The sequence below is a fragment of the Oryzias latipes genome, chromosome 2, assembly GCF_053564925.1.
Source record: "Oryzias latipes strain Hd-rR chromosome 2, Olatipes_Hd-rR_3.1".
Taxonomy (NCBI): domain Eukaryota; kingdom Metazoa; phylum Chordata; class Actinopteri; order Beloniformes; family Adrianichthyidae; genus Oryzias; species Oryzias latipes.
The window spans coordinates 36,690,286-36,717,903 of NC_136238.1; the positions used below are offsets into that span (position 1 = coordinate 36,690,286).

Consider the following 27,618-nt stretch of genomic DNA (forward strand, 5'->3'; position numbering starts at 1 on the left):
AATAACAGTAATGTACAATACAAGAAAAAAATCACTTTTTTTTCCTAGATGGTAAGATAATGATATTGTTTTAATCAGACAACTTTTCAATCCTCATGGACATCTTCTGACGTATGAAGAATTTCTTTTAAAATTCGGTTTTCCTGTTCCACCCAGAGAATATGCAATAGTGTTAGATGCCGTTCCAACCAGTCTACTTCAACTGTTTAAAGGGATTTATAGCACAAGTCAATTAAGAACCCAGACCATTTTTTTGGACAATGTGGATATTTGTGTTAATTCAGTTTCCAATAAACAAATAAGAAATCTTTTACAGACCACAACCTTACCTGCTGGGAGGTTTTATTGGGAGTCCAAATTTGTGGACATAAAATGGACATATGCTTGGACTATTAGTAATAAATACTGTCAAAATAACAAAATAAAAGAGGTGTCCTTCAAAATATTGCATTGTATATATCCTACCAAAAGAACTTTGAGTAGATTTGTTGTGGACATGGACCTGTCTTGTTCATTCTGTGGAACTCAGGAGGAAGCTATTTATCATCTGTTTGTGGACTGCAGACATACAAATAATGTTTGGATTGAAGTTGGGAACTATATTGGAAATATAACTAAACAAACTGTTACATTTTTAGATAAAGATATTGTTCTGGGTTACCTAAATGCCAAAGTACACAAAGATTGTATCTTCATTACACAATTGTTTTTATTATTGGCAAAATTCCATATCCATAAAGCCAAATGGTCAAACTCCAAACCTAAATTCCAGCGGTTTTTGAGTGAAATCAATCAGTATTGTACCATTATCAAACATCTGCAAAACCAAAAAGCAATTAGAACTACTTTAATTTTTGAAAAATTTAAAATTTATTAAACCCCAAAGTTTTTTGAAGTAGTGATTCTTTTTGTCTTATGTTGTATATGTATGTGTATATACTTATATACTTTTTGTTTTATTTCTTATATTTTCTGTAATATGTACACATTGCAATTTCCCCTGTGACATTCACATTGTTATTGTATTGTGTTGTTGTTTGTCAATAAAGTATATAAAAAAAAAGTTTCTGTGTCAAAGTGACTGAATGGAAATGTTGCTGCTGCAGCTCCATGTCTCCACCTGGTGGAGGGAGAGCAGAAGTGCAGCAGCTGATGGCAGCTTCCTCTGCCTCCCACTGCTGTCTGACTGCATTCACCTGAACCTGAGAGGAAACACAAGAGAAGAGCCAATCAGTGGAGGAGCAGCTGATCTGTTGGTGAAGGAGGATCAGAGCTGATGATGAGGAGGGTTTCCTCTGCAGGTGAAGGTGGAAGGTGTGTGTGAGCTGATGTGGATCCAGAGAATCCCGCAGCATGGATCAGTGGGAGGAACCACAGGAGGGAACCCCTCCCTCTAGAAGCAGAGATGGTAACCATGACAACCAGAGCAAAGCTCAGAGGTGAGATGAACATCTCCAACTGTCCATGATCTTCTCCATGTCAGAGTTCAGGATTCACACCAGCAACCTTCATTCTTCACAGGAACCAACCTGGATCTGGACCTGGACCTGGATCTGGACCTGGATCTGGACCTGGACCTGGACCTGGACCTGGACCTGGATCTGGATCTGGATCTGGATCCAGATGTGGATCTAAAAGTACTGACACATCAGAAGATAATTTAAATGCATCCAAAAACAGTCGTTCAAGAGTGAAACAGTAAGTGTTTGTTAAATATGTGTTACTGATGTAATGGATGGACAATATTTGATCAATTGGAGGTTTTTTTTCCACAGTAAAAAAAATCTTAAAGACTTCTTCAAAATCTTCAAGACTAAAAAGTCATCAGCTTCTATTCCTAACTTGAAAGAAAAGGAACAGTAAGTGTTTGTCAGAGTTAAAGGAGCATGTCAGAACTCAGGACTCACACCAGCAACCTTCATTCTTCACAGGAACCAACCTGGATCTGGATCTGGATCTGGATCTGAATCTGGATCTGGATCCAGTTGTAGATCTCTCAAGAGTGACAAGTCAAAGGGTAATAATCCAGACTTCAAGGACATCCATCCAGCAGTGGAACAGTGAGTGTTTGTCAGAGTTTTTGGAGGCTGGATTCTAGTTCAGATGATCAACAGTTTTCAGATGAAGGACTTGAGGTCTGGTTCAGTTCTGGATCTCTCTGATCAGACTCACTTGGAGCATCATGTGTGTGATGAGATCTTTATAGTTGAGTCTTCTGAGAGTCTCTGAGAGACATCAGAGATGTTGGAGAAGAAAACATGTTGACTGCTGACTCTGACTGACAGCAGCTCCAGTCTAATGAGAAGAATCACTGCAGACTCCTAGGATTCAGATTTTCATGCTTTCCAAACATCACATTGTTCTAGTTTGACTTTCTGCTACCAGAATTTCTACATTTCTACATGGAGAATTGGAATCAGCTTTTCTAGAAAAAAGTCTGGATTGACTGACAGAAAATGCTGAAAGCTGGAAACTGTTGATCCAAACATGTCATGTTATTCCAGAGTAAACAGCTCAGTCTGTGTTCATGTCAAAGTCCATCAGCTGTTCATGAAGAAGCAGATCCTCCAACACTCTGATGGTTTGGTGTTTGCAGAGGTCAACAGGTCACACAGAGAGTCCAGTCTGCAGCCTCCAGATGGGGATCCATGAAGAGTGACCGGTCCAAAGGTCATCCTCCAAACTTCAGAACTGAACCAGGACCTTCAGACTCACAGTAAGAAGCAGTTTCTAGTGAACAAAGCAGAGTTCAGCTCTCAGCAGGAACAACAATGTTCTCATCAAGAACATCAGCTGATCCAACCAGGAAGGTCAACCATCTGCTGTGAGCGCTTTAGGTCTGAGAGGAAAGAAAAGAGTTGGACAACTCTGGAGGACACAAAGCTCAGCCTGTGAGGATGAAGCAAACAGTTGAACTTTTCTCTGAGCTCAGTCCAGACATGAGCTCCAAACACAGCTAACGCATCATTTAGACCTTCAGATGGACTAGATCTGCTCTGGTTTAACCTGGAAACACATTTGCTCACATTCAGCACAGTCTGGATCCCAATATCTGAGTGTGAAGATCAGAGAGGATCTGCTCCATGATCAGAGTTAGTCTGGAACTTCCCACTGACTGCTTTGATTGTTGTTCACTAACGTTTCTCCTTAGTGTCCACAGAGAGAAGAAGAGGAGCGGACCCCAGTCTGCAGAAAGAGCCAGAGCTGGTGAGTCAGAGCCTGATCATCTGCTGATGGATTCTTCTGGAAACATGTGGAACACTCATGAAGGAGCTTTCTTCTCTGCTCTTTCAGCAGATGTTGGTCTGCAGGAGATGTTTGGAGAACATCAGATCAGTCTGAGGAGCAGAAGTGAACATGTGGCTGAAGGAACTGAAGAAGCAGGAAGAGAAACGCTCCTCAACAGGGTCTACACTGAGCTCTACATCACAGAGGGACTGAGACCAGAGGCTCACACCCAACATGAGGTGATGCAGCTGGAGACCACCACCAAGACCAACCAGCTCCATGACACTGCAATCAAGAACCCAGACATCTTCAAAGTCTCCTCTGATCAACACAGATCCATCAGAGTGGTTCTGACCAGCGGAGTTGCTGGAGCTGGAAAAAGCTTCTCAGTGCAGAAGTTCACTCTGGACTGGGCCGAGGGCTTGGAGAACCAAGACATCAGTGCTGTGGTTCCTCTGTCCTTCAGGGAGATGAACTTGATCAGAGATGAGCAGCACAGTCTTCTCACTCTGATCCAGCTGTTCCATCCAACACTCCAGAAGATCCCAGCAGAACAGCTGTCTGTCTGCAAACTTCTGTTCATCTTTGATGGTCTGGATGAAAGCAGACTTTCTCTGGACTTCAACAACAGTCCGCTGGTGTCTGATGTCACACACAAGTCCTCAGTCAACGTGCTGCTCACTAACCTCATCCAGGGACGTCTGCTGCCCTCAGCTCTGGTCTGGATCACTTCCAGACCTGCAGCAGCCAATCAGATCCCTCCTTCATGTGTGGACAGACTGACAGAAGTACGAGGCTTCAATGATGCTCAGAAGGAGGAGTACTTCAGGAGGAGGTTCCCAGATGGAGAGCTGTCCAGCAGAATCATCTCCCACATCAAGGGCTCCATGTCCCTCTACATCATGTGTGAAGTTCCAGTCTTCTGCTGGATCACTGCTGTGGTTCTGGAGAACCTGCTGACCACAGAGCAGAGAGGAGAGCTGCCCACCACCCTGACTGACATGTACTCCCACTTCCTGATGGTCCAGACAAAGAGGAAGAAGAACAAGTACCAGCAGGAAGATCAGACAAGTCCACAAGAGCTGACAGAGACGGACAGGGAAGTTCTTCTGAAGCTGGGGAGGCTGGCATTTGAACATCTGGAGAAAGGAAACATCATGTTCTACCAAGAAGACCTGCAGCAGTGTGGTCTGGATGTCACAGAGGCCTCAGTGTACTCTGGAGTTTGTACTGAGATCTTCAGAAGAGAGTGTGAGATCTTACAGAAACCGGTCTACAGCTTTGTTCATCTGACCGTTCAGGAGTTTCTGGCTGCAGTCTACATGTTCCACTGTTACTCCAACAAGAAGGAAAAAGTCATGGAGGACTTCCTGGAGAACAACATGGAGAACCCATCCCTGGATGAGTTTCTGAGTAGAGTCATTAAGAAATCCCTGCAGAGTCAAACTGGACACCTGGACCTGCTGGTTCGCTTCCTTCATGGTCTCTCTGTGGAGTCCAACCAGAGACTCTTAGGAGGCCTGCTGGGTCAGACAGAGAAGAATCCAGAAACCACCCAGAGAGCCATAAATAACCTGAAGGAGGTCAACATCAGAGGAGTTTCTCCTGACAGAAGCATCAACATCTATCACTGTCTGATGGAGATGAAGGACCTCTCAGTTCATCTGGAGATCCAAGAGTTCCTGAAGTCAGAGAACAAATCAGAGAAGAAACTCTCAGAGATCCACTGCTCAGCTCTGGCCTACACTCTGCAGATGTCAGAGGAGGTTCTGGATGAGCTGGACCTGGAGCAGTACAACACATCATCACTTGAGGGTAAACGGAGACTGATCCCAGCTGTGAGGAACTCCAAAAAGTTCAAGTGAGTCCAGAAGTGATTGTGATGATAAATCAGATCAATGTTCAGATTGATTTACAAAGAATGAAAGGTTTGAAAATAATTAGAAATAAATACATGAAAGAAGAAAATCAGTTTGTTTTTAACACTCGTATTATATTTTAGCTAAAGAGCAAAGAAGGATCATATTTGTCCAAATGAAATCCAATCCAGAACCTTCTGAAAGGTTTGAACACAATACAGACGGTCCAGAATGAAAGGATGTCTTCATTTCCACAATGTCAGTCATTCTAAAAGCACATTTCTACAATGTCAGTCATTCTAGAAGCACATTTCTACAATGCTCTTTCCTCTGTTTATCATCTTCTTTCTAGAGAAATCATTGATCTGTGAATGAAAGAAACTGAAGCAGAAATTGATTCTTTCTGATCCTTTTGGTTCCTTTGGTTCAGTCAACCATCATCTTGTGACAGTTTGTGGATGACTTTTCCTGAGGTGCCAGTCAGGTCTCTCTGACATATAAGATACAAAAAAATCCACAGTCACAAAGGATGTTCTCCACTCCCTCTGCTCTCCACACACAAAAGCCCAAAGTTCATTTAAAGTATTTTATTGTCTCTGTTACTTTTGGAGGGTATTGCTGAAATGAAGTTAGAAAGCAAGGCCACACAGTCTAGTTCTTCTGAGTACCTTTGGTCTTCCTGTTCAGTCCAGTACTCCTTAGAAATACGTTCCGGGTTCCTGGGACGTGGTTTCCTGAATCCAGTCCTTTGTGGAGGGGGTCAGGTCCAGGTTTACCAACCGTCTTCCTTTTTGACAGGAAGAGTTGTGGTTTCTTTTCTGGTTTGTTGTGCTGCAACTTGGTTTTGAGCAGATGTCTTGTGGATAATCGTAGTGCATGATGAGGCCCTGTGCAGTAAACTGTCTGGAAAAGTTCTGCTGCATCTGATCAGGTTTCCTCTGAGAAGATGTCAGTCTGTCAGGTTGTGGAAGCATGCAGGGTTGAGTGTTGGAACCTCTTTCAGCCTCTATCAGCCTCTTTCAGCCTACTCACCTCCAAGATCCTCATGATGCTGAAGTTGGCTTCTGATTCACAGCTTCCGATTCGTGAAGGCACTAAAGGAACATTTCACTGCATTTTTCGCACTAAGATCACCTAGAACCAGGTCCTGTTCAAAAACCGTTGGACCTGGACTGCTCAAACCTGGATTAAATTACCATTTAGATACTAGAAAACACATTAAACACAGTTTATGATTTGTGAAAATGTGAAAAAGGTTGATTTTCATCGCATGTTACGCACTGAGTCCACCTCAGACCAGGTCCTGTTGCTGATATTTGTGGGGAAATTTGTTTTTTAATTACTTAATATTTTTATTTTTTTATACTGGATTGTACTATTGTATTTGTTTAAACAGGGACGAGCTGGTGGCCATAATGTATCACCTGGGTGTGCAAAATCACATTGTTCAATTCAATTTCAATTTGATTTTTTTAGACCAAATTAACAACAACAGTCGTCTATTGAAAACGCGAAACGGGAATTCAAGATGGCGGCGTAAGGATAGGTCAGGTTCGGGAGAGCTGGTGCAGCTAATCATTGATAATTTCACTTAATCCTACTCTCAGGAATAGCTTCAGGCATTTATGTGGTTTGCAAACTTAGAATGAGCATAGATCGATATTTTCTGAGACAGTCTGATATGATGCCACGTAGAAAGAACCAAACTGCGGATGCCTCTGACGGACTAAATCAACAAGCTAATACGCCTGAGGTTGAAGCCAACTCGGCGGTCCAGGCTGGAACCGATGCTAACTTACTCCTATTCCGTGAAGCCGTAGTAAGTGACATTACGACGAACATCTCCAAACTCATCGATGAAAAATTGGGACCGATATCGGAACTGTTAAAAAAACAGGGAGACACGCTCGATAGCCATGAGAAGAGGCTAACTGAGACTGAGCAAAGAATCTCAGCGCTAGAAGACACCGCGACTCTGTAAACCGTATACTTGAAGATCTGGAAAGGAAAGTGGATTACCTGAATGGACGTGTGGACGACCTGGAGACAGAGGGCGAAGAAAGAACATTCGCATCCTCGGATTCCCCGAGGGCGTTAAGGGAGATGATCCAACACGCTTTTTCTCGTCCTGGCTCCCTAAAGCGCTACATCTTGAAATGAAGATGGGCCGGGTGAAGCTGGAAAGAGTAAACCGTGCCCTCGGCCCAAAGTCCCCCGCTACACAGAGACCCAGGCCAGTGCTTGTGCGTTTTCATAACTACCAAGACAAACAACGCGTGATGAATGCGTCCTGGGAGCTGGGCAGGAAAAATCAAGCGGTGAAATACGGCGACTCCACAATAATGTTTTTCCAGGATCTGTCTGCTGCTGTTCTGCGCCGGAGGAAGGCATATGACGCGGTAAAAAAACGGCTCAAGTTGCTTGGCGCTGAGTACCGACAAATCTACCCAGCCCTACTAAAGGTAACATTTCGAGGATCATCTAAGGTGTTTAATGACCCTGTAGAGGCAGAAAACTATGCTGATTCACTAGAGGAGGCACCCGCCACTAATAACTAAGCCGGCATCACTGCTCAGTTGATCATGCCCCCCCCTTTTTTTGTTTTTTTTTGGGCGATCTTTATCGATGGCTGAGAACATAAATGTATGTGAATTCTACTTAACCTGGAGTTTTGATTTTACAATTAGGCTAAGTATGGACATCTATAGGCACGGCCTCCCAGCGCCCCAGACGGACTGGTTATCTTTTTTTCCGTCAGAGTTCCCCTTCACTCGATCTCCTCCATGACAGGAGAAGGACAGTGTTTACGCTTTATGCCGATGTTAGGCGAAGTGTACTTTATGTACACAGTTCTTAGTTATTATGGTTTATTTTGTGTTTTTCTTTGGCCCAATGTTCAACTTGATATTTTTCTTTTCTATTATATTGTGCTGCTTTCTTGGAATAATACCGTTTGTAGTTAATTAGGTCTGGTTTGAAATTTTGCACTTGGAATGTTCATGGATTACATACACCTGTAAAGCGGAAAAAGGTTTTAAATTACCTTAGGAGAGAAGCATTTCAGATCGCACTGTTGCAAGAAACTCATTTAAATGACAGTGAACATTTGAAGTTGCGGCAGGAGGGCTTTGGACAAGTTTATTGTTCATCTTTCACTTCAAAAAGTCGAGGTGTGGCTATTTTGATTAAAAAAAATGTACTATTCAAACTCTTGGATTATATAAAGGACACATCAGGATGTTATGTTATGATAAAGGGTTTGCTTTTTGGAGAAGAAATTGCATTATTGAATGTTTACAACCCACCCGGTTATCCAACCAACCTCTTAACTACGGCTTTTTCTAAAGCCATAAATCTTAATGTTAAACAGACACTCATAGGTGGAAACTTCAACTGTCACTTGAACCCTATCATGGACAAATCTCCGTCTGGTAAATTATCATTTTCCTCTCATGCTAAGATTATCAATGCATTCTGTGAAGACATGGATTATGCTGACGTCTGGAGGGCTCAGCATTTAATTGATAAACAATATACATTCTTCTCGAATGCCTCACGATCATTTACAAGGATTGATTATTTTTTGCTTCCTAAAGTTCTATTGCGATCAGTTACTTCTAGCTCAATTGGCACAATCGTTGTTTCTGATCATGCTCCCGTTTTTATTCAGTATACTGGGGTACACTCAGTGATACAACCCAGACATTGGAGATTGACTCCCTCTTTACTTAAAGACCAAAAATTTGTGTCTTACTTTAAAGACGAATTTGAAGTATTTATGTCTGTTAATTTGGTCTCTACAAATGACTCATCATTATTATGGGAGACCTCTAAAGCCTTTTCTCGGGGGATTATTATGTCCTACACGTTTACTAAAAAACGAAAACAGTTCGAACAAAGGAAGATCCTGGAGATTAAATTGGGACGTGCCGAGAGAGAATATGTAAAGCATCCATCTGTACATAAAAGTAAGGAAATGTCTGCACTTCGAGCTGCTCTTGATACACTCTTAACGGGGGAAGCTGAAAAACAGATTAGATTTACAAAACAACAACTGTACGAACATGGAGATAAAGCAGGAAGATATTTGGCATATTTAACAAAGAAAAAGGCTGATTCACAGACTATCCCTTCTGTCATAGACAGACATGGGAAGCAAATATTTAACAGTTTAGATATCAATAACGTATTTAAGGATTTCTATGAGAAATTATATAAATCTGATCAACAGCCTGATTCTTTTGAGAATATGGAAATTTTCTTTTCTAACCTGAAGCTTCCCTGTCTGTCAGAGGAACAAAGAACATGTCTTGATGCCCCCATATCTGAAAAGGAAGTACTTGCTGCAATTAAAGCGCTGCAATCTGGCAAATCCCCTGGACCTGATGGGCTCAGTGTGGAATTTTATAAAGAATTCCATAAATTATTAATTACTCCTCTGTTAAATATGTTTAACGACTCTTTTGTAAAAGGGTTGCTACCACGGTCCTTAAGAGAAGCGAATATCTCCTTGATTTTAAAAAAGGGAAAAGCACCTGAGGATCTTGCATCATACAGGCCTATTTCACTTTTGAATGTGGACCTAAAAATACTGTCTAAAATCTTAGCAATGCGAATGGAGCGTCTACTACCTGTACTAATTAACAATGACCAAACTGGGTTTGTTAAGGGTCGTAATTCCCACAATAGCATGCGTCGATTATTAAACATCATTCAGTATTTTCATCAACACTCTAGAAGTGGTCTTGTGCTTTCTCTCGATGCAGAAAAAGCTTTTGACCGTGTAGAATTGCCATATCTGTTCTATATACTACGCAGATTTGGCCTGGGAATGAATTTCATAAACTGGATAAAACTTTTGTACGCAGACCCCCTCTCGGCAGTACTTACAAATGGTTTGCAATCTCCTTATTTCGGTATCTTCAGAGGAACAAGACAGGGATGTCCTCTATACCGCTGCTTTTTGCACTTGTGATCGAGCCCTTGGCTGAGGCCATTAGGACAAATAACAGTATATCTGGTCTCTGTACTGAGAATAGAGAACATAAGATTGCACTTTATGCCGACGACATCCTGATAGTGGTGACAAAACCAAATTTATCAATTCCTTGCCTCGTTGAGACAATAAAGTTGTTCAGTAGTTTCTCAGGCTATAAAATACATTTTAGTAAATCCGCGGCTATGCCCTTGGGCATCTTGAAACAGGTGCCTGTACAACCTTTTCCTTTTAAATGGTCACCAGAAGGTTTTGTGTATTTAGGCATCAATGTTACACCTGCATTTGATGGAATGTATAAAGCCAACATTCCCCCACTGCTTGAGCGCATTCGACTGGACCTGGAGAGATGGAGCAATCTTCCAATTTCCTGGGTTGGACGAGTATCCTTAATAAAAATGAGCATTCTTCCTAGACTGCTCTATCCACTACAAATGATACCTGTATTGTTATCACACAAAGCCACCAAACAATTAAATAGTTGGCTCAGTTCCTTTATATGGTCTAAAAGAAAACCATGCCTAAAATTGTCCACGCTATGTTGCTCATCTTTGGATGGATGCCTGGACCTCCCAGACATTACAAATTATCAACTTAGTGCCCACTTGCGTGTCATATCTGAATAGGTAAGCAATAGTCCTACATGTCTTTGGATCGACATAGAGAGTTCTTTGTCTAATTGTCCCTAAACAACTTTACTTTTTGTTTTAAAAAGATAAATCACTAAAGTCTTTCTGCAGGAATCCTATTACAATTTCTACCATGGCAGCATGGCGAACAATAAGAAAGTTGGAAGGCAGGTCCCAGGTAACTTCTGTTCTCACACCATTATGCAATAATCCGGATTTTTTGCCTGGGATGATGGACAGTAGATTTTGTGTCTGGGCAAACAAAGGGTTATCCAGATTACAAGATCTGTTAGAGGGGCATACAATGATGTCATTTAATCAGTTAGTCAGAAAATACAATGTCCCAAACACTGACTTTTATCAATATTTGCAGGTGAGGGACTTTGTTAGCAAGAATATAAGACATCCACTTTCTTATGATGTATCAGATGTTGAGAGACAGGTCTTTTTGATAAAACCAGCAAGTTCCATCAGTGCATTCTATCATATTCTTAAATGTAAGGCTTCAACTAACACGCTACAATTGAAAAAAATATGGGACAAAGAACTTGGTTTAGAGATTACTGAGGAGGAGTGGAAAGATGTCTGGGAAGGTGTAAAAACACTGTGTGTTTGTAATAGAGTCAAAGCAACTCAACTCATGATTCTCCACAGATCCCACATCTCCCCCTATCAGCGGCAGAAATTTAAACCTGCCTAGCAGAGACAAGGAACAGGGTCATATACAGAGCAGAGACGGGGGTGCTTCTTTATGTCCCTAGATTCCTCAGTGAATTAGGAAAAACAGGCTTTTCCATTGCTGCTCCGCTTTCCTGGAATAATATTCAAAACTCTCTGCATTTAAGTGACCTTATTCCTTTGAATTGTTTTAAAGCAAAACTTTCTGTGCTTTTAAAAGAAACATCCACATGCCACCCTTGTGCTATCTGTACCATTTTTAATTAACCTGTTAGTCATTAGCCGCGGTTACATGGGCAGAATATCTTGATCGGATCAATGGTCGGGTTAAAATTCACCCGTGCACATGGGCACAGAAAACCTTTTTCCGATTAGAACAAACGTTCCCATAGCTCACGCTTTCGTTCGGAATGAATCATCTGGGCATGCGCAGTAGTGTAAAATCACCCGGATGCGGAACTAGGTCCTGTTGTCAACAAACCGCTGCCACAGAGAGACAGCATGTGCAGCAGCTCCGTAATACGAGACGATCTTCCAAACGTGCTTTTATTAATGTCATGAATATTATGAAGCGCCTGTTCGCTCATCGTTATATTTAATCCGTGTGATCAGTGCTGTTTTGTGAATGAAACAGAGCTGGAAAAGGCTGAGGACAGGCTAACAACATTAGCCTTGATGGACACAAAATCCAGGACCGTGCGAAAAACGCAGCAATCTGCATATTAGCTGCAAATAAATGTATGGAAATAAAATCAGCTTTTATTTTGTCGGGACACAACTGGAAACACAAATCCACGTGACACCACGCGACATTTATTTCTGCTCTGAAGTTCACACAGGCCGCCCCAAAGCAACTCTGTGAGCTTTTCACGGGGCGTCCGCAGAGCTGGTCAGTCCCGTATGCGCTCCAAAGCTTTCTCACAGCCAAACACCGTCTATGCATGACGTAACCCAGAGCAGCAGTGACACACGATCGGAATGACCGTTTACATGCTCCACAATCGGATAAACGATCGGTATAACCCACCTATCATGATCGGATAGAAATTCTGATCCGAATGAGTCTGGTCGGGGCAGAGTATTCCGAACGGCGCGTTTACATGAAGCATTTTCTTTCCGATCAGACGTTCTTTCCGATTACTTTTGCCCATGTAAACACGGCTAATGTTCTACTGTTCATTTCAATTTAAATTGCATTTTATTTTATTTTGTAATGTATTTTTATATTTCAGTTGTTTTACCTGTATTTTATTTTGTATTGATGCCCTTTGGCCCAGGTCTTCCTTGAAAAAGAGATGTAGTCTCAATGGAACTTCCTGGTAAAATAAAAATAATAATAATACATGGTCATATACAGAGTAGAGACGGGGTACACTGTCAGGAACAGAGCAGAGATGAGGTACACCGTCAGGAACAGAGCAGAGAGGTGGTACACGGTCAGGTACAAAACAGAGAGGAGGTACACGGTAATATACAGAGCAGAGACGGGGTACACGGTCAGGTACAGAGCAGAGACGAGGTACACGGTCATATACAGAGCAGAGACGGAGTACACGGTCATATACAGAGCAGAGACCAGGTACACGCTCAGGTACAGAGCAGAGACCAGGTACACGGTCAGGTACAGAGCAGAGACGAGGTACACGGCCAGGTACAGAGTAGAGACGAGGTACACGGTCAGGTACAAAGCAGAGACAAGGTACAAGGTCAGGTACAGAGCAGAGAGACGAGGTACATGGTCAGGTACAGAGCAGAGACGAGGTACACGGCCAGGTACAGAGTAGAGACAAGGTACACGGCCAGGTACAGAGTAGAGACCAGGTACACGGCCAGGTACAGAGTAGAGACGAGGTACACGGTCAGGTACAGAGCAGTGACAAGGTACACAGCCAGGTACAGAGCAGAGAGGAGGTACACGGTCAGGTACAGAGCAGAGACAAGGCACATGGTCAGATACAGAGCAGAGACGAGGTACACGTTCAGGTACAGAGAAGAGACAAGGTACACAGCAAGGTACAGTGCAGAGAGGTGGTTCACGGTCATATACAGAGCAGAGACCAGGTACACGCTCAGGTACAGAGCAGAGACCAGGTACACGGTCAGGTACAGAGCAGAGACCAGGTACACGGCCATATACAGAGTAGAGACGAGGTACACGGCCAGGTACAAAGCAGAGACAAGGTACAAGGTCAGGTACAGAGCAGAGAGATCGAGGTACACGGTCAGATACTGAGTAGAGACGAGGTACACGGCCAGGTACAGAGTAGAGACGAGGTACACGGCCAGGTACAGAGTAGAAACGAGGTACACGGTCAGGTACAAAGCAGAGACAAGGTACAAAGTCAGGTACAGAGCAGAGAGACGAGGTACACGGTCAGGTACAGAGCAGAGACGAGGTACACGGCCAGGTACAGAGTAGAGACGAGGTACACGGTCAGGTACAGAGCAGTGACAAGGTACACAGCCAGGTACAGAGCAGAGAGGAGGTACACGGTCAGGTACAGTGCAGAGACAAGGCACATGGTCAGATACAGAGCAGAGACGAGGTACACGTTCAGGTACAGAGAAGAGACAAGGTACACAGCAAGGTACAGTGCAGAGAGGTGGTTCACGGTCATATACAGAGCAGAGACCAGGTACACGCTCAGGTAAGGAGCAGAGACCAGGTACACGGTCAGGTACAGAGCAGAGACCAGGTACACGGCCCGGTACAGAGCAGAGACGAGGTACACGGTCAGGTACAAAGCAGAGACAAGGTACAAGGTCAGGTACAGAGCATAGAGACGAGGTACACGGTCAGGTACAGAGCAGAGACGAGGTACACGGCCAGGTACAGAGTAGAGACGAGGTACACGGCCAGGTACAGAGTAGAGACGAGGTACACGGCCAGGTACAGAGTAGAGACGAGGTACACGGCCAGGTACAGAGTAGAGACGAGGTACACGGTCAGGTACAGAGCAGTGACAAGGTACACAGCCAGGTACAGAGCAGAGAGGAGGTACACGGTCAGGTACAGAGCAGAGACAAGGCACATGGTCAGATACAGAGCAGAGACGAGGTACACGTTCAGGTACAGAGAAGAGACAAGGTACACAGCAAGGTACAGTGCAGAGAGGTGGTTCACGGTCAGGTACATGGCAGAGAGGAGGTACACGGTCAGGTACATGGCAGAGAGGAGGTACACGGTCAGGTACAGAGCAGAGACGAGGTACATGGTCAGGTACAGAACAGAGACGAGGTACACGGCCAGGTACAGAGTAGAGACAAGGTACACTGTCAGGTATAAAGCAGAGAGGAGGTACACGGTCAGGTACAGAGCAGAGACGATGTACACGGTCAGGTACAGAGCAGAGACAAGGTACACGGTCAGGTACAGAGCAGAGACGAGGTACACGTTCAGGTACAGAGCAAAGACGAGGTACACGGTCAGGAACAGAGCAGAGAGGGGTTCACGGTCAGGTACAATGCAGAGAGGAGGTACACGGTCAGGTACAGAGCAGAGACGAGGTACATGGTCAGGTACAGAGCAGAGACGGGGTACACAGCCAGGTACAGAGCAGAGACGGAGTACACGGTCATATACAGAGCAGAGACGGAGTACACGGTCATATACAGAGCAGAGACCAGGTACACGCTCAGGTACAGAGCAGAGACCAGGTACACGGTCAGGTACAGAGCAGAGACGAGGTACACGGCCAGGTACAGAGTAGAGACGAGGTACACGGTCAGGTACAGAGCAGAGACAAGGTACAAGGTCAGGTACAGAGCAGAGAGACGAGGTACACGGTCAGGTACAGAGCAGAGACGAGGTACACGGCCAGGTACAGAGTAGAGACAAGGTACACGGCCAGGTACAGAGTAGAGACCAGGTACACGGCCAGGTACAGAGTAGAGACCAGGTACACGGTCAGGTACAGAGCAGTGACAAGGTACACAGCCAGGTACAGAGCAGAGAGGAGGTACACGGTCAGGTACAGAGCAGAGACAAGGCACATGGTCAGATACAGAGCAGAGACGAGGTACACGTTCAGGTACAGAGTAGAGACAAGGTACACGGCCAGGTACAGAGTAGAGACCAGGTACACGGCCAGGTACAGAGCAGAGACCAGGTACACGGTCAGGTACAGAGCAGTGACAAGGTACACAGCCAGGTACAGAGCAGAGAGGAGGTACACGGTCAGGTACAGAGCAGAGACAAGGCACATGGTCATATACAGAGCAGAGACCAGGTACACGCTCAGGTACAGAGCAGAGACCAGGTACACGGTCAGGTACAGAGCAGAGACCAGGTACACGGCCATATACAGAGTAGAGACGAGGTACACGGTCAGGTACAAAGCAGAGACAAGGTACAAGGTCAGGTACAGAGCAGAGAGATCGAGGTACACGGTCAGATACAGAGTAGAGACGAGGTACACGGCCAGGTACAGAGTAGAGACGAGGTACACGGCCAGGTACAGAGTAGAAACGAGGTACACGGTCAGGTACAAAGCAGAGACAAGGTACAAGGTCAGGTACAGAGCAGAGAGACGAGGTACACGGTCAGGTACAGAGCAGAGACGAGGTACACGGCCAGGTACAGAGTAGAGACGAGGTACACGGTCAGGTACAGAGCAGTGACAAGGTACACAGCCAGGTACAGAGCAGAGAGGAGGTACACGGTCAGGTACAGAGCAGAGACAAGGCACATGGTCAGATACAGAGCAGAGACGAGGTACACGTTCAGGTACAGAGAAGAGACAAGGTACACAGCAAGGTACAGTGCAGAGAGGTGGTTCACGGTCATATACAGAGCAGAGACCAGGTACACGCTCAGGTAAGGAGCAGAGACCAGGTACACGGTCAGGTACAGAGCAGAGACCAGGTACACGGCCCGGTACAGAGCAGAGACGAGGTACACGGTCAGGTACAAAGCAGAGACAAGGTACAAGGTCAGGTACAGAGCATAGAGACGAGGTACACGGTCAGGTACAGAGCAGAGACGAGGTACACGGCCAGGTACAGAGTAGAGACGAGGTACACGGCCAGGTACAGAGTAGAGACGAGGTACACGGCCAGGTACAGAGTAGAGACGAGGTACACGGTCAGGTACAGAGCAGTGACAAGGTACACAGCCAGGTACAGAGCAGAGAGGAGGTACACGGTCAGGTACAGAGCAGAGACAAGGCACATGGTCAGATACAGAGCAGAGACGAGGTACACGTTCAGGTACAGAGAAGAGACAAGGTACACAGCAAGGTACAGTGCAGAGAGGTGGTTCACGGTCAGGTACATGGCAGAGAGGAGGTACACGGTCAGGTACAGAGCAGAGACGAGGTACATGGTCAGGTACAGAACAGAGACGAGGTACACGGCCAGGTACAGAGTAGAGACAAGGTACACTGTCAGGTATAAAGCAGAGAGGAGGTATATGGTCAGGTACAGAGCAGAGACGAGGTACACGGTCAGGTACAGAGCAGAGACAAGGTACACGGTCAGGTACAGAGCAGAGACGAGGTACACGTTCAGGTACAGAGCAAAGACGAGGTACACGGTCAGGAACAGAGCAGAGAGGGGTTCACGGTCAGGTACAATGCAGAGAGGAGGTACACGGTCAGGTACAGAGCAGAGACGAGGTACACGGTCAGGTACAGAGCAGAGACGAGGTACACGGTCATTTAACGAGCAGAGACGGGGTACACGGTCTGGCACAGAACAGAAGGGAGGTACACGGTTAGGTACAGAGCAGAGACGAGGTACATGGTCAGGTACAGAACAGAGACGAGGTACACTGCCAGGTACAGAGTAGAGACGAGGTACACGGTCAGGTATAAAGCAGAGAGGAGGTACACTGTCAGGTACAGAGCAGAGACGAGGTACACGGTCAGGTACAGAGCAGAGACAAGGTACACGGTCAGGTACAGAGCAGAGACGAGGTACACGTTCAGGTACAGAGCAAAGACGAGGTACACGGTCAGGAACAGAGCAGAGAGGGGTTCACGGTCAGGTACAATGCAGAGAGGAGGTACACGGTCAGGTACAGAGCAGAGACGAGGTACACGGTCAGGTACAGAGCAGAGACGAGGTACACGGTCATTTAACGAGCAGAGACGGGGTACACGGTCTGGTACAGAACAGAAGGGAGGTACACGGTTAGGTACAGAGCAGAGACGAGGTACATGGTCAGGTACAGAACAGAGATGAGGTACACTGCCAGGTACAGAGTAGAGACGAGGTACACGGTCAGGTACAAAGCAGAGACGAGGTACACGGTCAGGTACAGAGTAAAGACCAGGTACACGGTCAGGTACAGAGCAGAGAGGAGGTACACGGTCAGGTACAGAGCAGAGACGAGGTACACAGTCAGGTACAGAGCAGAAACTAGGTACACGGTCAGGTACAGAGCAGACACGAGGTGCACAGTCAGGTACAGAGAAGAGGTTAGGTACACGGTCAGGTACAGAGAAGAGACAAGGTACACGGCAAGGTACAGATCAAAGACGAGGTGCACAGTCATATACAGAGCAGAGACCAGGTACACGGTCAGGTACAGAGCAGAGACGGGGTACACGGTCAGGTACAGAGAAGAGACCAGGTACATGGTCAGGAACAGGAGCACGGATGAACCAACTGCAATCTGGAAGCACTCCCATTCCCCATTAGGGGAAAGAGGGACAGAACATGAATCACTGCACCAAACAGAGACATGGAGAACTAAATGATGAATAATGATCCATAATAGAGAACAGAGGAAGGGTAGAAGTAGATGAGAATAGAGGACAGAACCCAAAAGAACCGTAGTTACCCCAGCTTCAACTAATAGCAGCTCCTAAAAACTAATTGTTATTGTTACTAAATTTAATTTAAACATATGAAGTTAAATAATCTCTGAATACTAACTAATCTGATAATAATCCTGTCCAAAGAGGAATGTTTTCAGTCTATCTTTGAATGTAGAAACGTCGTCGGCTTCTCTTCCATGAGCTTGAAGTTTATTCCATAAAACAGGGGCTTGGTGACTGAACGCTCTACCTCCAACTGTACTTTTGGTAATTCTAGGAACCACAAGCAGTCCTGCATTTAGTGAGTGAAGTGTTCTGATTGGATGGTAAGGGACTATGATTCTGGAATCAACTGGGAGCCAATGGAGTGAAACTAACACAGGAGTGATGTGATCTCTTCTATTAGTTTCTGCTAACAATCTAGCTGCTGCTTTCTTAACAAGCTGGAGACTTCTTAAGGAACTCTTAGGACACGCTGCTAACAAGGAGTTACAGTAATCCAGCCTCGACGTAACAAATGCATGGATGAGATTTCAGCATCACTCTTAGAAAGTATATTTCTGATCTTAGCAATATTCCGCAGGTGAAAAAAGGCAGTTCTGCACGCCTGAGATATGTGAGCCTTAAATGATAGATCCTGGTCAAATAAAACCCAAAGGTTTCTAACTGTGGAATTGGGGGCTATACTTATGCCATCCAGGGAGAAAATCTGAGCAGACAGAGCATCTCTGAGGGTTTTAGGACCTAGTATAATCACCTTAGTTTTTTCTGGGTTCAGGAGGAGGTAATTAATTGTCATCCAGGTCTTGATGTCTTGATGTCTTCCTCAGGCGTTCTGTTTCTCTATATTGTCATTCTGGTCAGGCTTCATGGATAAATACAACTGGGTATCGTCAGCATAACAATGAACATTAATGCTGTGTGTCCTGATTATGTTTATCAGGGGTAGCATATAAAGCGTAAACAGGATGGGTTTTAAAACTGAGCCCTGTGGGACTCCATAGTTAACTCGAGTGCACCGAGAGGAGTGTCCATTTACATTAACGAACTGATATCTATGGGATAAATAGGATTTAAACCATTGGAGGGCAGATCCTCTGATCCTTATGTCCTGCTCTAATCTATGGAGTAAAATACTGTGGTCCATGGTGTCAAAGGCTGCACTGAGGTCTAACAGGACCAGAATAGAAAGTAGTCCCTTTTCTGCATTCCACAGACTGGGCACAGACAAAAGCTGGCACTTTTACCATGGAATACAGGAATCCAAGAAAGCTGGACAAGGCAACATCAAAACCTCAATATACAAAAGAAACTGGGAAACAGATGTTAGATTGGACACATAGTTATGGTCACGGTTAGCAGGGTGAGCCCCTGCAATAAGTTTGTGTTTTTTGTTCAATTTTTTCTTAGTTTGTTTTCTGATTTACTTTAAAGTTCCTGTTTTGGTGTTTTGCTTTAAGTTGTCTTTCCCTTGTCCCAATTATCCTTAAATTGCATAAAATGTGATAAAATGATACTATTTCACACAGTGGTTTTTGAACAGGACATGGTCTGAGGTGGACTCAGTGCGTAAAATACGATTAAAATTTAACCTATTTCACATTTTCACAAATCAGAAACTGTGTTTAATGTGTTCTCTGGTATCTAAATAATAATTTAATCCAGGTTTGAGCAGTCCAGGTCCAGCGGTTTTTTGAACAGGTCCTGGTTTAAGGTGATCTTAGTGCGAAAAATGCAGTGAAATGTTCCCTTAGTGCCCTCACGAATCAGAAGCTTCAAATCAGAAGCTAACTTCAGCGTTGTCAGATCCTCTGCCTTTGTCTTTCTATGTCCCTTTTTCCCACAGCTGATGGCTCTCTGATTAGAGGGCAGGCCTCTCCTCTCTGACCTGCACAAGTAATTTTATCAGGGCGATATACAAACTGTCAGATCACCATCATCTGCATACATACAGTCTCTGTTGAAGATCTGAGTCCAACACAGCAGAGCAGACAGAAAATCAGGGAAATGTGTCCAAAATCTGATTTTTAATGTGCTTCTATTGATTTGTTTTATGCAGTTCCATTGAAAGGATTCATGTTTTATACCTCTTTCTTCTAGTCTTCTGGATTCTTATTTCTCTGATGCTTCTAGAAAAATCCCAGAATGTGAGTACAAGTTCAGCAGAAAATCTTCTGGATCAATCCAGGCTTTTGGAATCTGAAAATGCAGTTTGTTTTATGGATTAAGGGTTTTTGTGTTGTTAAAGTTTTATTGTGAAAATCCTTATTGATCAGACCAAAATAGTTGTCTGGACGGCAGAATGTAGCCTAGCATCACAGGTAACTTGTAAACCTGCACAGGTTCTGGTTCCTCCATACCGAGGTTCTGGAATCCAGCACAGAAAGTCCATACATACATGCTTTGATTCACCTGCATGGATTCAGCAGGTGCCTTTGAAACCACTCTGCTGTTTTATCATAGTGTGGCTCTAGAACCATGAAAACCATGATGTTCCTGATCAAAGCTAGCTGCCATCAGCAGTCTGGATTCAGCTTCTTCTGTCCATGGAACATCAACTGCATCATTGTTTGATGTGTGTAAAGTATGAGGAGCATGGTGGGTCAAAGGTCAGAGTGATGTCATCATGGTCTCCTGAGGCTCCTGTGGAGAAGATTCCTGGTTTTTAATGAGACACTGAAGAATCCACCTGCTTGATTGGAGTAAGACACTTTCCTGTTGAAGCTCCACCCCCTGGCCTCTTTCTCTGCTGTTTCCCTTTTTCAAACAGCGCTGAAACAAACAATGCTGGAAGAAGCTCATCTTCAGGATCAGACAGGAGAAGATGCAGATGTTGTTCTGGAAAATGGGTCTGCTGTATGCAGAGAACAACAATGCTGAGTCATGGTTCCACAGTGTTCAGAGGAGCAGAACCCAGAATGTGGTGTTTCCATAACAAAATCAACAGCTTCCAGAAAGGATCAAGTCCAGATTTAGAAAAGCTCTTTGAGAACAAAAAACAGTCACTTTAGCCTCTTTCTACCAAGAAGAGCTTCTGGAAAGTTCTGCCTAAAGGTTGGTGCTGCTGTGGTTCTGTTCATGACGGCAGACGTGGACCTGAGGAGGAAACTGGATCAAAGTTCTGCAACAGAACAGGGGGGTATTCCAGGAAGCATGTTTAAACTAGCCTGACTTTAAGCCTGAACTCAGGCTGAAATCCGCCTGAACTTGCTTACTCTGGGTATGTCGGTTCCAAAAGACCGGATATGAGTTGGCGTAATTACGCTCGACTTGGTAACCCTGGGTTAATGGGCGTGCACGGCAGGTACATAAAGACATTCTCAATGGATCCCCGATTTCTGGAGTCACCATGGAAACGCGTGGTGAAAAAAAAGAAAACGCTGTACTTCAGTGAGAGGGAGTCTGAGGTTTTAATGATGGCGTATGAAGATTACACGACCATCAAAAAAGTAACACGGCTGCATGATCAAAAAAAAGAGTTTCTGCGTGTAGAAAAAGAGCAGACAAAGTAAAAGCACGAGTTTCTGTTCTTGTTTCCATTTTCCTTGTGACGCACATACATATATAACTCATCCAATTTTGCCAACTTCAATGAATTACTTCTATTGGTAACAAAAAATTGAGTTAAATTTATTCAACCTAATTTCTTACGTCTATAAAACTCAATAATTGTTTATACAACTCAAATTTACGTATTTATCTAACTAAATGTCATATTACTCCAATTCAATTAATATTTTTTTCCATCTTACTTAATTAAATTTCTTGAAATCTCAAATGCCTAAGTTTGAGCCGGCAGATATACCCATTTTTATAACAGTAAAAAAGACGGGGGGAATAATGCACGGATTGCAAAAATCCATTTAAGAATTTACCATGATTGCCATTACAATGTTAAGCCGTAGGGGTGCTATATAAACTCATCATCCTCTTCTTCACTCTCACTCATGGTGCAGAGACGTAAGCTCAGTACGGCAAAATAACTCGGCGAAGCATGGCAAAACACAGTAAAACAGCTAAACAACTAAACACATTTGGTCAAAAACCCACACTTAAACCCGAATCCGTCCAGACAGGCAAAGGGAATGATATCCCATAATCCTTTGCGGTGCCGCTCTAACAGCAGCACCAAAGTTACACCTTCTTAATTGAATTACTTTGAATGAAAGTAAAATAACCGCCTGAAAACTACGTGTAATTTTTAAACCGACTTACAAAAATATTATTTATTTTAACTGAAACAAATAATTAAGTTAGATCAAAGTAAAAAATATATATATTTCCAGCATCCATATGTGGTCTTATCACCCTCTCATGGTAGAAAAAGTATTATCTGAGCTTCTTCATCCACTAAATCATCTTCAAATGGACACGCCATGCTGCTTCACCTCCCTGTAAACAAACTAACCTTCAACTAAACCTGCTCCAGACCAGGTTATGTTCAGAGCATGAGTTGCCATGGCAACTTGACCTACCCTGAAACATACCTCCATTTCTGGAACCGAAAACTGAAGTTATCAACTTCCTTAGCCTCAAACTTACCGTGAGAGCTAGCATAACCTGCTTTCTGGAATACCCCCCAGGAAGATGAACTGTTGTTGTTTACAGCTTCAGAAATGAAAACATGAAGATATCATTTTGGAAAAGGAAACAAAAAACTCTCAGAAAACTGGATCATAACCAACATTTAAAAACTGTCAACATTATATCGTCATCCTCATCATGGTCAGAGTGACAGCTGTCAGTCTCTGTGATCCAGATGTTCTACTGGTAACTTTGGGGTTCAGACCTCAGATCACTGACAGACTGAGGGCAGCATGAAGCTCCATGGAGCTCCACCTTCTCTCCTCCAGCTGCAGATAAAAGAAAGATGAGAGAGACTGATGGGGAGGACTGGTTCATTATGAAGATGAAGCTCTGATGAAGAGAGAAATGTCCAACTGGAACTTCATCACAGCCCGAATTCATTATAGATCACTTGTTTCTGTCTTTCTTTCTCTTCACAGACTTTCAGGATGTGAACTCTCAGAGACTCACTGGGAAATTGTGTCCTCAGCTCTGAAGTCCAACCCGTCCCAGCTGACAGAACTGGACCTGTTCAACAACAGCCTGGAGGATTCATCCATTGTGGTTCTGTGTTCTGGACTGGAGAGTCCAAACTGCAGACTGAAGACTCTGAGGTCAGAACATTGAAGCTGCTGGTTGGTTCATTTCTACATTTGTAGAAGGGCTCCAAGGGTGCTACAGATTATTATTATTATAGCATCATTAACATTATTAGCATCTGACTGTACTCAGGCCAAGAAAGCAGAGAGCTGGAAAATAGAATCCAGATGTTCCCAAAAATGATCTTCTAAAACATCCATTTGAACTGAATCCATAAACAGAAATGGACCTATTGACCGACCTTAAGGCCAGATAGAATCACACACCAGGCTGGATGTGGCCCACGAGCCTTGAGTTTGACCCAAATGTCCTAAAGGATTTCTGGGTGATGAACAGGGATTTCACCATTAGGGGTTCAAGATGAAGAAATGCAAATGAATCAGACATTTTTGAAATGAAAGCTTTCAATCAATAGATTGTAAACATTTATTGAGGGTTAATGGCCTTCAAAGTGTGCGTTATCACCTTTTAACGTACTTCACGTCGGACAGTTCAGGCATCCATGGCGTGGGTTAAAAAGTCATAATCCACACTTCGAAGGCCATTAACTCGCTTATACCATGGTCACTTACAAAGAAAAAATATATTAACCAGTTATTAGTCATTAATTCTTAATTTTTTTTTCCTGATTTGGATCACTTTTCTCACAAAAAGCGGACTATACATACATACCACATAACATATATATATATATATATATGTTATGTGGTATGTATGTATAGTCCGCTTTTTGTGAGAAAAGTGATCATATATATATATATATATGGACTGATGGAGAACTGCAACAAACTGTATATATATATATATATATATATATATATATATATATATATATATATATATATATATATATATATATATATATATATATATATATATTTGCTGATCTTTCTGATCTGAATAAAGTCTCAGTTCAGAGAGAAAGTTCTCCTCTTACCGCTTGTTTTTGTCCAAATGATAAAGCTGAATGTTGTTTTAAAGAAGCCAGAGTAGTGATATAAAACATTTAAGCTAGCTGACCGGAACTTCTTTTTTCACCGTGCAGTTATCATGTATTAATGCACATCCAGCAGCCAATCAGAATGGAGTATTCGCCTGGACCATGGTATAAGTCCTGAATAATTCCTGATGATCAATGACATTCCAATTCTTCGTCTGTTTTAACTTCATTTCAAGTCATTTCTAATCTATGTCATTTTCATTCCTGATCATGTTTTTGGGTCCAAATCCAAAAGATATGAGCAAACAGTGAAAATGTCATCTGTCAGTCTGTCATCAGGGCGGGTCCCACCTGACTGAATGGACCAAGTTTCTGGACCTCCAGCTGCATCACTGCTCCTGAACACACTTTTCTGTCTGATTGCAGGTTGGAGAGATGCTGTTTGTCCGAGATCAGCTGTAAAGTTCTGGTCTCAGCTCTGAAGAAAAACCCGTCTAATCTGACAGAACTGGACCTGAGCCAGAACCAGAACCTGCAGGATTCAGGAGTTCTTCATCTGTGTAGTTTTCTGGAGAGTCCAGACTGCAGACTGCAGACACTAAGGTCAGACTCCATGTTTCAGTTGTGTTCAGATCAATATGCTGACAAAGTTGTGTTGACCCACAGTGAGCAGAAATGTCCAGATTCTGATCTACAGCAGCATCTTCCTGCAGCTGCTTGTTCTCTTCAAGGATCTTCAGAAGAACTTCTTCTTTTCATCCTGTAGCTGCTTGTTTCAAAGCTGTCTGCTGACATTTGTGCTCCACAAAGTCCTGCTTGCAGCCATCAGCTCTTCTTTGTGTCTTTGCTCCAACAGACTCCTTTAAAGCGCGTGCAGAAGAAGCAACCGTGCACGTTCACATGCACTCTGAGTCCTGCTGTGTTTCAGCAGATGCAGCTGAGAGTCCAGCGGCTGATGTTTGTGAGAAGACTGTTCTTCTCTGCTTCTGATCTGCTGCTGTTGCTTCACATCTTTGGACTTTTTCTAAACTTTCTGATCTTCTTCAGCTCTGAACTCTTTAGAAGAAGTGAAGGATGAAAAACATGAACTTTGTCTTTAAACTCTGTTCTGGATTCAGGTTACAGAAATGTAGTTTGTCAAAGACCAGCTGTGCTGCTCTGGTCTCAGCTCTGAAGTCCAACCCGTCCCACCTGACATACCTGGACTTGAGATACAACAAGCTTCAGTATTCAGATGTTCAGCAGCTCCAGGATCTGGTGGAGAGTCCAAACTCCAAACTGCAGACTCTGAGGTCAGTAGAGGGTTGGAGTCAGTCCAGCTGCTTTCAGATGTTTGGTCCTAAAGTTAGTCTGAGAGCAAAGATGCAGAGTTTCCTGTGAAGCTGCAGCTTCTCAGTGAAGCTCTGAGGAGAATGATGACAGGCTTCAGGACAACAGTCAGCCAATCAGAGCAGCAGAAGCTCCAACAGGTGAAGATGACAGGAAGCTGCTGCTCTGAACAGGACTGAAGCTCCTGCTGCTCTTTCTGCTGCTGTGCTGCATCACTGACTGACAGACCAGGATCAGGAGACACTCCTTCATCTCTGTCTCTACACTTTCTCTCTACAGGTGGGAGGACTGGATAGTCTGACGTTCCTCCTGGAGGAGCAGAGAGGAGCAGCAGCAGCAGCTGGTCTGAAGAGATGTTGTGACTGGACGGTGTTCCTGGGAGGTGGAGAGCAGAGTGATGGAGGAATCAGAGGAAGTGGAGATGAGTGTCAAAGCTGCAGCAGGAACTGATCTGAGATCAGCTCCACTGTCTCTCTCAGCATCAAGTAGACAGTTATTGTGCTGCAGCTCCCCCGGTGGACTGATGGAGAACTGCACTTCCTCTTCTCATTCTAACTTGGAGTGTTGATCTGAAACATGGGTTGGATTCAGATGTTCAGCAGCTCCAGGATCTGGAGAAAAACAGATTCTTTTCTAGATCATCACTTTCTTCTTTGACCTACATTTGAGGAACAGATGTGAGTTTGGGATGGACCAATCAAGGATTGAGGGAATCATTGATCAGACAGAACATTTCTGGATGACATAGATCTATGTGTGGGTCAGGCGTTGGATCCTGGTTCTGTCTCTGGAACAGGGACAGAACCAGAACTCTGGATCACAAGATTCTGGTTCCAGATGTTTCACACTTGATTTCTGTTCTCCAGAAACTCTCATTGACAAACAAACACAGAGTTTCATTCAGAAACCCCCAACATGGTCATGTGACCAGAATGTTCATAGTGGAGACACAGACAAACGCTGTGGTCACATGACTCACTGGTTTGGATTCAAGTCCTTTGATGTCAGTTTTTGGAGCAGAAATCCCGTCTGATCTCAGTTAGTGAACAAAAGTCTCTCAGTTGAATCATTTTTCTATCATCTCTGTTCTGTTGATGATCAAATATTGACTCATGCAGTTTGAAAGACTCAGAGTTTTGCTTTGATTGATGTTTTCCACAGTTTTGTGACTGAACTTCCTTTTTCTTTGGTGTTTTGTGGGTAAAACTTTGTTCTTTTTCATGCTGACAGCATTTTTAGCTGCAGTTTGTAAAGAAGTTTCATCTAAATCCAGACCGTGGACCGTCACGACGCACTTTACAAGACAGTTTTTCACAACTTTTCTGACATCAAATCCTGAAATTGTTCCATTCAAGGAAACATTGACTAATATTTGTATTGATGCTGTTTTCCATCTGTGTTTTCAAACCTGCATCAAGAATCAGCTCATGTTTATTGATTCACTTTCTTTGGAAGTTTGGCTTCTCTGATGAACCACCAGAGGGCGACAGAGAACTGTTGATATTATTAACACAACAGTCAAATAAATCAACATTTAGCACAAAGTGAACAAACTTAGGTCACGTGCTAACGTTCTGATTCTGTTGGAAAAGCCTTTTGTTTTGATTTCTTCAGGATTTTGGCTCAAAAAGACCAATGACAAATGAAACTCCAATAAAGTTGCTTTATAATGAGGAAATGAAATGTTATTTTTATTAAATTATCAAATGGAGACTCAGCTTCAGGTGATAAAAAAGGTTGGTGCTATTTCCAGTTTTAGAAAGAACATGCCTTCTGCACAGTTTGCAGTGAACGTTACTCGTTTCTGTCAGTTTTTAATGAACTGAAATACCTCCACACAGGAGACGACATTTAAGTTTTGACAATATATTTTTACCAGCCAAATTATAAAAATAAATACTTTAGACTGATTTATTTCAAGAAAATAGCATCAAAGTAATTTTTTTGGCTGAACACGTCTTTATTGTCATCTAACTGTAAACTCCAATTCAAACATGCTGACAAAACAAGGACAGATTTACTAGAGATTTCC

General features: G+C 43.6%; 1 protein-coding gene across 2 annotated transcripts; it reads left to right on the top strand.

Moving 5' to 3' along the window:
- The first annotated feature begins 1,072 nt into the window (after positions 1-1,072).
- Positions 1,073-27,272, top strand: LOC144986839 (protein NLRC3-like). 2 transcript variants are annotated; one of them, XM_078935218.1, is made up of 9 exons: positions 1,073-1,439; positions 1,932-2,060; positions 2,597-2,716; positions 3,152-3,207; positions 3,295-5,089; positions 23,158-23,331; positions 24,684-24,860; positions 25,376-25,549; positions 25,866-27,272. In XM_078935218.1, exons 1-9 carry the CDS (start codon positions 1,354-1,356, stop codon positions 25,885-25,887), a joined length of 2,733 nt encoding a protein of 910 aa, XP_078791344.1. In that variant the 5' UTR covers positions 1,073-1,353; the 3' UTR covers positions 25,888-27,272. The 2 variants fall into 2 exon arrangements, with proteins under 2 accessions (XP_078791344.1, XP_078791348.1); XM_078935222.1 differs by having other exon boundaries at positions 3,298-5,089; positions 25,866-27,271.
- The last annotated feature ends 346 nt before the right edge of the window (positions 27,273-27,618 follow it).